This window comes from Gouania willdenowi, chromosome 16 (genome assembly GCF_900634775.1).
Source record: "Gouania willdenowi chromosome 16, fGouWil2.1, whole genome shotgun sequence".
Classification (NCBI taxonomy): Eukaryota; Metazoa; Chordata; class Actinopteri; order Blenniiformes; family Gobiesocidae; genus Gouania; species Gouania willdenowi.
Genome location: NC_041059.1, coordinates 7,554,625 through 7,567,810, shown reverse-complemented (window position 1 = coordinate 7,567,810; position 13,186 = coordinate 7,554,625). Strand labels below are relative to the sequence as shown.

At 33.4% G+C, this 13,186-nt stretch overlaps 1 protein-coding gene across 1 annotated transcript; it reads right to left on the bottom strand.

Moving 5' to 3' along the window:
• Window positions 1-1,514: 1,514 nt before the first annotated feature.
• On the bottom strand, window positions 1,515-13,182 carry ethe1 (ETHE1 persulfide dioxygenase). The gene is made up of 7 exons (XM_028469882.1): window positions 12,847-13,182; window positions 10,712-10,856; window positions 9,461-9,609; window positions 7,801-7,930; window positions 6,999-7,088; window positions 5,153-5,269; window positions 1,515-3,383 (listed from the first exon to the last, which is right to left on the bottom strand). Exons 1-7 carry the CDS (start codon window positions 13,054-13,056, stop codon window positions 3,337-3,339), a joined length of 888 nt encoding a protein of 295 aa, XP_028325683.1. The 5' UTR covers window positions 13,057-13,182; the 3' UTR covers window positions 1,515-3,336.
• Window positions 13,183-13,186: the final 4 nt, after the last annotated feature.

The window sequence follows — 13,186 nt, the reverse complement described above, 5'->3', positions numbered from 1 at the left end:
TTGGAGTCATTTTGTGCATTTTTGTTGTCATCATGTGTGTTTTCTGTGTATTTGTGTGTCTTATGTTTTCATATCGTGTATTTTTGCAGTTGTTCTGTGTATTTTTCGGTCATTTTGTGTGTGATTGTTGTGGTTTTGTATATTTTTTAAAGTCATTTTGTCTATTTTCGTGGTCCCGCTGTATTTTTGGAGTATTTTTGTGTCTTATGTTGATATTATAGGGTTTTTTTTGTAGTTGTTTTGTGTATTTTTTGCTGTCATAATGTGTGTTTTTGGAGTAATTTTGTATCTTATGTTGATATTTTGGGGGGTTTTTTTACAGTTGTTTTGTGTATTTTTCTGTCATTTTGTGTGTGCTTGTTTCCGTTTTGTATGTTTTTTAAAGTCATTTTGTGTATTTTTTCGGTCCCTCTGTGTTTCTGGAGTAATTTTGTGTCTTTTGTTGATATTTTGTTTTTGTTTTTTGCAATTGCTTTGTGTATTTTTCTATCATTTTGTTTTATTTTGCTGTCATGTGTCTTTGGAAAAATTTTGTGTCTTATGTTGACATTTTCGTTGTTTTTCTTTTTTTTTTTTTACAGATGTTTTGTGTATTTTTCTGTCATTTTGTGTGTGCTTGTTGTTTTCTTTGTTTTTTGGAGTCATTGTGTGTATTTTTGTTGTCTCCTTGTGTGTTTCGTGAATGATTTTATCCATTATTGAGTCTTTTCTGTTGGTGTTTTTAATCATTTTGTGCATTTTTGTTGTTACAATGTGTGTTTTCTGTGTAATTGTGTGTCTTATGTTGTCATTTGTGTATTTTTGCAGTTGTTTTATGTATTTTTGTCGTCCCCCTGTGTTGGAGTAATTTTGTCTTATGTTGACATTTTGTTTTTCGCAGTTGCTTTGTGTATTTTTCTATCATTTTGTTTATTTTTGCTGTCATGTGTGTCTTTGGAATAATTATGTGTCTTATGTTGACATTTTGGGTGTTTTTTTTTTTTTACAGTTGTTTTGTGTATTTTTCAATAATTGTGTTTATTTTTCACTGTTGTGTGTTTTTGGAATAATTTTGTATCTTATGTTGACATTTTGGGTGTTTTTTTACAGTTGTTTTGTGTATTTTTCTGTCATTTTGTGTATTTTTGTTGTCTCCTTGTGTGTTTTGTGAATGATTTTGTCCATTATTGTTGTCATATTGTAATTTTGGAGTCTTTTCTGTTGGTGTTTTTAATCATTTTGTGTGTTTTTGTTGTCATAATGTTTGCTTTTGGAGTAATTTATGTGTCCCATGTTGTCATTTTCTGAATTTTTGCAGTTATTTCGTGTGTCTTTCTTGTTTACTTTTGGGGCCGCACAACATCGTGTGAGGGCTGCATGTGTCACCAGTTTCCCACGTCTGCTCTCTGTGAAGTGAATCAGTTTATGGTGTTTAATGAAGTATCAGATCTTTAATAATCTTCCCTGGTGGTGGTAATGCACAACAGCAGCTCTTTGTCATGGCAGAGACAAATAAAAGCAATGGCATCGTTTGCTTCAACTTTAAAACAATTTATTCAGTCTGTTCCCAAAGTACACAACAGAAACACACAGTAGCTGTACAAAATCCACTTCTACTGAAGCATTTGAATCCCGAAAAGCATTTTTTAAAATTATAAATACAGAAAACAGCAGTAGAGCATTAACAATGTACAGTAGTCAAATTCACCTTTAAAGTCATGGGAAGCAAAGGTTTCTCACTGTCTTTCAGGCACGTTTTATTTCGATACTGTGTCCAAAAGCTGCATCCAAGTCATTTGTAATGGATATTATCAACTCTGAAGTGTTCTCACCAGCAAGATGGTCATGTGACTGCATTCAGGATTTTTCTACAGGTTTATTATTATATAACAAACACCGTTCATCTCTCTTTATTCACATAATTACAAATCAAGACTTGCTAAAATATTTGCTTTACTTTTTCCCTATTGTGTTTTTAAAGCCCACATGTGATTGTTGTGGTGTTGCAAGTATTAATAATTCTTTTATTATGTTTGCATGACATTAAAATCTCTTGAATCTAAAAGCGAAAGTGTTGCATGTATTGGAATATTCAGAATAACTTCTGTTGTATCGTCACTGAAAGTGAAGGTTGGGTTTGTTTGGCCTTCACATGAAAAGTAAAGTGAAAAAAATTGGTCCAAAGACAAAAGAAAAATAAGAATCCTATAGTTAACAAATGACAGAGGGCTTTGTTAAAGTTTACATTTGTATAAAAATATTTTGATGATTTAAATAAAGAGCAATCGCAGGTTATCAATAGAAACATCGCGTAAACATTCTTGGAAGTGCTCCATTAAATTTCATCAGAATTAAAACTTCTTAGACTTCTTTGGCTTCAAAAAACAAGTAGATTTTTAAGCTGTGAAACAGAAACAGCTTTTCCAGGTGATACAGGTGTAAGTTTCCGTGTGTGAGTCACAGTCTGGAGCTTCTAAACAAACCAGTCTTACTGGCTGAGGAGCAGCGTGAACAACACACTCACACATTAGACTGATTTAATGAAGGCGATGATGATGAAGATGAGGCAGTGGGATGCAGTATGAGCAGGGTACTTTTTGATGTTTAGTGCAAATAATAATCCTGTGTGTGGAAGAATCGTTCGATTTATGGATTTTAACCCTCGTATTATCTACAGTATTTTACCCTTTGGGATCAATCTGACCACAGGGATATTTGCCTCTAGAAAACTATTTTTGTTTTAAAGTAAGTGTGTCTTGAAAAACCTATTTTCTCTCATAAACATATGTATTTGCTTATTTTTAGCTCCTTATTGTAACACATTTGTGGTTATTAATTATAAAGTTTTCTGTCTCAGACACATTCTCCTCTATGTTCCACAGCTAAAACAGCTTGGGTTCAAACTGACCCCAGAAGAACACCAATGCGTGCAATATGTGTTCAGCACATTGAAAAAAATAAATCGTCATTAATTGCATGCATAATCAATTGTGCAAAACAAATAAAAAAAAAAAATCATGAAATATGAAGCAAAAAATTAAAGTGAACTATTATTTTTTTTAATGATAAATACTAAATGGGGTCAAAATGACCAAGAGGACAATAGGAGGGTTAAAAATCTACAATACATAAATCTTTATATAAATTAATTCATGTTTAATAAAATATAAAAATAGAAATTTCAACTAAATATACAGATCTATTCGAAGTGCATTTTACACAGATTAAATTTTCTCTTTAAGCATCATTTCTGTGCAAGTAGTTGTGATTTAATGACAGCTATGAAAAACATCTTGTGGTTCATCGTGTTGGATTAAATCTGTGAGTGATGCTGTTGATTCCCCATGTGAAGGATATTCAAACTTCATGTAAACCACAAACAAGATTAGCAGGAACTGAGATATCTGCAAAAGGGAGAAGAGGGAACAGTTTTCAGTTAGAGCAACACCATTACACATAAAGGGTAACAGTTTCATTAAGTGGTAGAGATGGAGGTGATTGGACAATAAAAGGAAACCACACAAAAAGTTCTTATTAGAGATGGGCGATTTTTTTGGCCGATATTTGCCATAAAATGTATTAATTTTCAATTTTCAAAATGATTCCAGTAAGTTCTTTTTGTCTTCTTTTTGAATAATATGTTGTGGTTTCATTTATTCAGAAAAATATTTTTCAGGAAATGTACTTTCGACTGTCAACAGCCAGTCTTCTTTAGAAGTGTCTGCTGATTGCTTTGATGTTTCCTTTGATGTTTCCTTTGATGTTTCCTTGAATTCCGCATAACAATTCCAGCAAGTTCTTTTTGAATATGTTATGGTTTCATTTATTCAGACAACTGTTTTTCAGGAAATTGACTTTGGTAGTTGACAGTCAAAACATGTCAGGAGATCAGTCTTCTTCAGCGGCGTCTGCTGATCGCTTTGATGTTTCCTTGACTTCCGTGTAATTAATCCAGCAACTTCTTTCTGTCTTCTTTTTGAAGACTTTTTTTTTTTGTTTGAAGACAAAAAGAAACAAGCAGATGCCTCTGAAGAAGACTTCTCAGAAAAACAGCTGAATAAATGAAACCTTAACATATCATAGGTATGAGTTTTCCCACAGATATTGAAAACCGTTGTCTAAAGCTGTGCGCTATTGGATTTACTTTTTTTTTTATTTATAGTAAAAAGAAAAAAGTGCTATCTGATAGTGTAAAAGAATATTGTTGGAGTTTCCACACCTGACCTTTCAATATGGGTAATTTCCTCTCAAAACAGGAAGTCCCAGAACGTATTCCCGTCTAAAAAAAATGACTTGTTAACCTCTATTCTGTGTGCTAAACCACAGTCTGTCAGTGTTTTCGGTCAGTAGACAGTGTTTATGATCATTTTACACATAATGTAGATTGTCATTTCCTGTTTCGTGCACATTTAAGTAGCTCACAGCAAACAACTACGGTAAAGCTAATCTTCAAATTCACTGGCTATCTTAATTTGATCTGCACCTGATATAAAAACTATACAACAAAAGTTATACGTGATATATTTGTGGCTAAATATTGAAAGAAAATTTTAGTTTCACATTAAAGATGATAACGCTGTTGTTTAAGACAAAATATTAAAAAAAACAAAAAACAAATTTTCCATTACTGAAGTTTATGTTGCAAAGATTATGTTTATTTGTGGAATATGATCAGTGGGACTTTACCTGTTATTTATTTGAAGATATGTGTATATATATATATATACACATATATATAGTGACCCAAAATTAGGTTGGGGGAGGGGGTCTGTGTATATATCAGTATAGATTAATATCAGAAATCTAAAAACTAAATATTGAACGTCTCTAATTCTCATGCTTTTCATGGCCCAAGACAAAATTGAACAGCTACTTCAGACATGTTGGACTTTACCAACTTAATATTTTCATTACAATATTAAAAAAAATACATAAAAGTTTCCAGTAAACGAACGATCGCATAAACTCCTCAATCTTAATCCTTATTTTGCATCACTTCTAAGTTAATTTAAATGATCATAACTATTACTATTCCGAGCAAATAATAACAGCACCATTTATAATCAGCCAGAAGTTCATGTATGTTGATGTTTTGACTACTAATCACCTACTGTTCCACTTGTTTTTAGCACTAAATCACATCCCCAAACCTAGAAGATACATCAATTCTTACCTATTTTTGCAGGTTTAGGGAGATTCAAGTTGTTCATGATTTTAACAAACTCCTCCAGGCTTTTGGTGAGGCGTGGGTTGAACATGCGTTCCTCACCCACTGTGGAAACCATTCGTCCTGACATGGAAAAAAAATAGTACCGTCAGCTCTATAAAGTGTCGACTACAACAGATGTAACGACAGGAAGTGTCTGGCACTGCAACGAAAAACATGGTCGCTGTGTTAAAGTGGGCTCAGTAACGCTTCACTGTCAAACTAACTACAAACATCCTAGGAGTTAGTAGGAGAGCTCAGAGGGAGAGGAAAGGATAGAAAATGGCGAGATAGAAAATGGCGCTACGAGAGTTGATGCTGAAGTTCCCAGCAGCTCACACTCGACCAGAGCATGTGTGGAACCTAAGTGGACTATTGAGAGAGTGATAAAAAAAAAACGGGGCAAGTGGTGACACTCGGCATGTCCGGGAGGAGGAGGAAGTTGCGTGTGTGGAGAATGACGGGGGATGGACTTGGAGGAATGCCAAAATACAGTAAAAAATCCATTCAACTCTGACCCATATAGCAAAATAATAATAATTTTGCCATCAAAAGCCCGGTCTCAGTGTTGTTTTTGTAGTTTTATAGAAGGAAACCAATGTTGAAATGTCACTAAAGCAAAAAAAATTGCTTCAAAGTCACTAATAGGTTTTTTCAGAAAAAGACATTTTTCTCGGGAACACTTCAAATGTCCGAGCCCACTTTTTTTACGGCATTACCGAAAACTAAAAGAAGCCGAACAGCTGTCGCTAACAACATACAATCCATCACATTACTAAACTTTATGTTACCAAAGGGAGTACTCTGTTTACTTTTGTAGTCTCATAAAATTCAGATGTACTTATTATTTATAATCAGATGTGTTGATAAATGCCGTGGGTACTTAAATATCATATTTTATTTTCATATATAATATAAAATGCTCTTAAATGTTTACTTTTGAAGCTATTCGGTGGGTATCCATGTTTACTTATTTGAACAGAAATTAAACAGTTAAATATTTACTTCTTTTGGTGTTGATAAAATGAGATTATTATTATTTTTCTTATTTTGTTTAAGAAAGAGTTTTTATTTTTGGATGTTACTGAATTGTTACATTTTGTAGCCTCAGAAACGGCTTTATTTTATTTTATTTAAACTGCAAGGTTAGCAAAATAAATGTTACCTGTTTGTTTAAAGTTTGCCTCTGTGTATTTCATATTTTACAATCACTTGATTGAACCTTGGAAAGCAGCATTTTCTTGAACATAATCAGTTTTCATTGTCAACTTTTGTTACTAAGAGTATTGATTTTAATCGAGAATGGGTTCTGAAACGAATCCTCACCCCAAGAATCGGAATTGAATCGTGAGTTGTAGGAAGATGCTTTGCCACGGTTCCCTTGCATACAGTAAACATCTCATGTATAAACTTAAAAAAGAAGAGACTATCCAGCATTAAAGGAACTGAAGTTATTTTCCACAAAGGCATCTGTATAAAATAAAAGATTTGTCAAAAAATAAAATTCAAATTTTTTTTATAAAGAAATAAATAAATTCTCAGGCTCTAAGAATAGCTAAATTTATGAACTCTAAAACTGAGAAAATAATATCCATTTAATGCTGTTTTGGCACCGTGCATTAGTTTAATCTGATTGGTCGGTTATGATGTGATGCATTTGATTGTTGTCTGGTCATTTCATTTTTTTTATAGTTTCACAATGTCCGTTGATCATTTTAAAACAAATAATAATAATAATTTACGTAGTAACGGTAAGAAAAATATGCAAAAAATAAATACATCTGCATTAAGTTTGCATAGGATCATCACCAACCTGTGTAATCATGGGCTGGGTAGATGAGACAATGCTCAGGCAGGGTGAAGATCTTCTGATGGACTGACTCATAAAGCCTTTTAGGACATCCTGATGGAGAGAAAAGATGCTTTGTCAACAGAGGTGAAAGTAATGGATTACACGTACTCACGTTACTATAATTAGACTTAGACTTTCTTTATTGTCTTTCAAACTTGAACTTTACACTACAGATAAGAACAAAATTTCGTTGCATTGGCTCGTATTGCAGGAAAAAACAGAATAAAAAAAGAGAAGCAAGTATTTACATAGAGTAAGTAGTATTTAAAAAAAAAAACAAGGTGCAGATATAAATAGATAGCAAGAGGAAAAGCTATGTGTAAGATTCCTATACAAATAATTAGGTTGCTTTTATGGGTACTTGTATTTTTTTGGGTATATTTGGTGTTTTTTTTTTTGTTTTTTTTTTTAATTGTACATTTTGACAAACCTTTTATTTTATACAGATGCTTTTGCGGAAAATAAATTTACTGTATGCAAGCGAACCTTTGGCAACAATTATTACCAAAAATAAACGTAGGGGGTAAAAGTAACTTTAACTACTATTCAATTAAGCTACTTTTTACTTGTACTTGAGACTTTTATGTATGACTTACTTGTACTTGAGTAGGATATATCAGTCCTCTATATACTCTGTCAAGTGCTGATAGAAACAAAGCTACACTCACGCCCTCTTGTGGACATTAGGAGGCACTACAGAATTGTTTCTGTGCTTGTTTTAAAAGATAAGTGGATTAAGTAAAGGTGTGTGTGTGTGTGTTACCTTGCTGAAAGTCCGTCCTGCCACAGCCTCTGATGAGCAGAGCGTCTCCAGTGAACGCCATCCTTTGGTCATTTGACACCAGCGTCATGCATCCATCAGTGTGTCCTGGTGTGTCCCTCACTGTTAGATACTGCATGAGTGACAGGAGAAACCTCATGTTAATATATCATCATTATTGACACTAATGAAAGACATTTTTTTACACATCAAACCTTTACATACAAACAAACACACTGACTGAATTTGGTAGTTTAAGTCAGTGGTTGCCAAACCGAGGTACGTGTACCTTTAGCATTGTGGCGTACAGGGTATGGAATTAGGAAAATATTATATATAGATTATCATAGTTTGGCCTCGTAGGATAAAAAATGGGGGCATTTTGAAAATGATTGGGGGCCATGGAAATATTTTTAGTTACAGCTTAGATACTTTTATAGATTACGATGTACAGTAGCTTCTGCCAACGCAAATAAATGAAAAGCACAGCCTTTATTTTTCAGAGAGAAGTTAACAAATAGTACAATAGTTATTACAGAAAGAAAACAGATGTAGGGAATTATTTAGCTTTTAAAAACCTTTACATGTTACACAAAACAAAACAGTGAAATGCAGACAGAAGTAAAATAGAAGTTTAATAAACCTACAGTTTCTGAAGAAGCTAAAATACGATATATTACATTATGTATTTATAAGGTTTTTGGGAGCATTCTTGGTTATAATTGAGGACCAAATGGCCCGTGGCCCTGGCTATTTTGGGGTCAATTATACTGTAACTGTAATCGTGTAATAACTGTAATTTAAAAAATCTGTTGCTGTCATAATAGTAATTACATTGTAATTTAGTTATAATGTAATTACAATAATCAGATAATTGACTTTGTAACTGTATTTGTTATGAAAATTCTATTAGAATTGTAAATTTAAATTTCATGCAAAACTGGGGAATCATGCTACAGTTCTATGTCCAGTTCTACACATATGTAAACATTTACTAAAACAGGTTTCATATCAAGCTTTTCCACATTTGACCATAAAATAAAATTTAATTTGAGGGGTATACTGACACAAAAAAGGCTTAGACACCCACACCAAAAATATTAAAACCTATTTTTTCATTGATCAGGGTAACCAATATATGGGAAGAAATTAGATGATAGATAATTGTTTTTAGTGTATTTTAAGGCTGCTTTAGGACATGTGATCAAAATAGAGGCTAAGAGAAAGCTAACACAAGAGGAAGGTTAACTTTCATTAGGTTATTTATTTCAGGCTCAGCAATTGTAATTAATTGTAATTGAACTTTAGCAATTGAGAATGTATTTGTAATCGACTTTCTGATGATAAAAAATAATTGTAATTTAATTGTAATTGGAAAAAATACTGGTCACTGTAATTGTAACTGAATTGTAAGTGAATACGGGTAATTAAAAACATAATTGTAACTGAAAAATGTAATTGAGTTCAACCCCGATGGTGGCATTTCTCTTTAAAATTCATCAAAAGGCAAAGTTCACAATCCAAAACATCAGAAACAGACTTAAATCTACAGTAAATGTTGGACAAGACGCAGGAAAGCGTTTAGATGAGTCTAATAAACGATGCATAACATGAACTAAGGAGTCCTTGAATGATATTGGACAAAAAAAGCTAGTGCTCCTACATGTTTTCCAAATGAGATTTTGTCTCCCTCTGAGAGGTGGATGTCTGCTGAAGCCCCGCTGAACTTAGAGATCGCACTTTTTAGTCCGACCACTCGTTTCTTCATGAGTCCAGTGCTTGTTATGTGGTCTGCATGGCAGTGAGTGTTTACTGTAGTGAAAAAGAAGAAAAAAAACAAACAGTTGCCAACACTACACATAAGGGTACTTTGTAGTAGTTTAAACCAGTGGTTCTCAACCTTTTCAGCCTGATACCCCCAAAATAAAGGTTCCAGAGAGCGGGAACCCCCACTGCACCTGAAGGTGGTTGAACAAAGACATGAACATTGAAGGACAGTATGTGGAGACAGGGCCATTTATAAGGGGGAATAAAGGGGAGAGATTTTTGGGGTTCATCCATAAAGTCACCAAATGATGGTCCATTGTTCTATGAATCTGTGATAACCACATTTATTTACTGATCTGAATAATATCCACTGTTAACCAGGAAGTTTATTATTATTATTTGGGCCCTAGTATATATTCATCTTAAAGATGCAAATCCTTGTTTTAATCAGAAATAAAAGAGGTCAAAAGTGACCAGAAATAGTGGAAAAAGGTGGTAAAAAGGGTTTATATTGGGTCAATATTGGCCTAAAAGTGGCAGAAATGGGGTGAAAAAGTCGGAACAATTAATTTAAACTGACAAATAATGAGCATGACAAATCGTGAATGTGGTTAAAGTGGCAAAAATATGGTGAAAAGAGGTTAAAAGTGACAATAATGAGTCAACATATGTGACATTAGGTGGGAAAAGTAGTGGTAAGGGTTTATAAATGCCAAAAATGTCTTGAAATTGGAAAAACTGTAAAGAAAAGGCATTGAAATATGATGGAGAAGTGACAGAAATCGGAGTAATGTAGCAAAAATACATTAAAAGGAGCAAAAATATGGCAAGAAAAAGTGATGAAAATAGGCTGAAATATGGCATGTTTGTTGTAGTTGTAAAAAAAAGGGGAAAAATAAGCAAAAATGGGCTGTAATAGTTTTTAAAAAAAAAAAAAAAAACTTAGTTTCTTGAAGGCATCTGGTGACCCCCTCCCAGTGTCTTGCGACCCCAAGGTTGAGAACCCAACACATGTGATTCATCACAGTTGACGAGGAGTAGCACTCGACCCAATATACATCAATCTGGTTAACCAATCTATTTTATGCATATACAGTATATACATATATATTTAATCTTCATTATGATGGATTTCCTGGCCCTGTACCTGCCACAGTAAGATTGAGCCCCAGTTCATTGATAAGCTTCAGGTCTCTGTCAATGGTTTCCAGCACAGGATCAATGAGGACGGCGTCTTTAGTCTCAGCGTCTGCCAGCAGGTATGTGTAGGTGCTGCTCTCTGACTCAAACATCTTCAAACAAAGAGGGAGAAAAAACAATAATCACATTTACCTTTGAATAATTAAGGAGACTATTTGTATTTTTTATTTATTAGGATAGATTTTTTCCCCCCTCTCATTTACTTTCTTGACGAAAAAAAAAAAAAAAACATTTCTTATTTCCTCATTACTGTGCAACAATGGAGTGATCCACATTTTACTACAAGTTGTATTGCGTAACCGTGTACGTGACAGATGAAGAGACACTCTTTTGGCACACACACTGGGAGCTCTTTGGCCCCGCGGGTTAAGGTTAGCAAAATTAAAAATTGAAACAAGATCATCAACATGGTTTATCCGTGTGGAAGTCACACATTAAATACATTAAAGGGAAGTTGGTGAAGAGTATGGCTGTACGGCAAAACAAGGCACATTCTTAACCAAAAAGCAGAGTTACTGTCTAATATTCCAGTAAACAATATATTGGTTCCTTCAACGAACAGTGACAACATTTCTGTGAAGACGTACCTGCACATTTTAGTGAAAAAGCAGAAAAGGTTTAAAAGAAATAAAAAATAATCATTTTTAAAAAAAAAAATCGATACGTAGCGCGAGCATATCGATAATCGATTGTGCGTAAAAAAAAATATCGCGATATATCGCCGTATCAAGATATCATCACACTTAATATACATTGAATGTATATTGTAAAAGTAATAATAAAAGATAAATATTTTTTGTGTGTGATATTATGTAGAGAACCTTGTTTTGTTTTGTTGTGATGGCGTAGGTACAGTATAAGCTTTGCATCAACCTACACACTTTCGGCTGAAGAATTACACAATTGAGTGTTGTTTGTTTTGTACTTTTTTGTTTTTGTTTGTGAAGATTGCCAGAATAAAATTCAAATTCAAATTCAAACACGTCGACGAGTGGAACAGGCTGTTGTCCAAACAATGGTCATCAATATACTTGAATAGAGTTGATGAGAATAATGGGTGACAAGTTGTCAGACATTGTAACATCTATTATTTATCGCCTGTATTCTGGAATATACAAAACACCAACTTCTACGTTGAATCTTTAACATCACAAGCTCCAAATATCAGCTTTACACTTTCTACTATCACAATATTATAGCTTACAGTAACAATAAAAATAATGTAGTGCTGAAGACATTTTTAAGTAAAAGTATTTTTTAATGCCATTTAAATGTTAACCTTTTTTTTCTACAAATATGCGTAGAAGTTTCAGAATCATGATTATTTTTTTAGAATATAAAAAAAATACTTTTATTAAATTATCAAGAATGTAATTATTATAAATACATTTAAAATAAATTGTTATGAATACATACATTATTAAAAATAAATAATTATAAATAAATACATAATTAAAAACAAATATTTAAAGAACAACCATTTAAAAAGTCAGTTTATCATCTATGATGAAATGTAAAATCAAAAATTGCATGAAGATTTTACTAATTTACTGGCCAACTGTTGATAATACCAAACTTGTTGTAAAGTCCTGGTAGATTAACCTGCTTCAAATAAATTGGGGAAATGAAAGAAACTAACAGATGTATTGAAATAGCTTAATTTGCATATAATAACTCTTAATTTAAATTAAGAAACCCCACTTTAGAGCTACTGCAGTATTTTGGCATTGTGTGTTTTTTAATACTTCTCTCAGTTATACTCAGCTGAGTACTTTCCACTTTCCAGTATGACTTGATTATTATTTATATCTCATCTCAACCTTGATAAATTCATATTATTATTTGATATAAATATTCCATTTAAAGCTTTATTAAGACTGTACAGTAACAGTGTTGTTAAAAACTGATTTTTTTGTAGTTTAGTTGGGAAGCTGACGTCAAAAATGTAGATGCATAAGGCAATAATTACAGCTGTCATTATGCTACACAAGCTAAAATTCCTTTAACAACTGTTAAATGAGTAAAATCGACACTAAACATACACTGAGCAGTGAGCACTAACAGAAAACAGGTTCAACCCACTTGTCTGAAGAGCAGTCCATCTGTCGTTGCTCTCCTGGAGCAGAACCGTCTGCTGGGAACATCCAGCGGACCAACGCCGACTCTGGAGCCGAAAGAGAAGCGTCTAAGGTCGGGTGCAGTCAGCCTGGTCGCCTCGGTGACTCTCCAGAGACGCAGAGTGACAGCCAGGGCCTGCTGCGTCGGCTTCAACGGACTCAAGAATGCAAACATATTGATATTTGCTAAAGTTCTGTCACAATTTCAAACTCCAGACGACTTTAAATCCCGATGACTACGTGCGATATGTGCCCGCAAAGGTATCTGCGTTCCGCTTTGAATGGTGACCGTTTGAACTGGTGAC

What these genes read in the sequence shown, in the direction of transcription:
- ethe1 (XM_028469882.1), bottom strand. Translation starts at nt 13,056, where the DNA reads ATGTTTGCATTCTTGAGTCCGTTGAAGCCGACGCAGCAGGCCCTGGCT. An exon ending in ATGGACTGCTCTTCAGACAA is followed by an intron (nt 10,857 to 12,846) that starts GTGGGTTGAACC and finishes CTTTGTTTGAAG; the next exon opens with ATGTTTGAGTCAGAGAGCAG. An exon ending in CCCAGCCCATGATTACACAG is followed by an intron (nt 5,270 to 6,998) that starts GTTGGTGATGAT and finishes TTTCCATGTCAG; the next exon opens with GACGAATGGTTTCCACAGTG.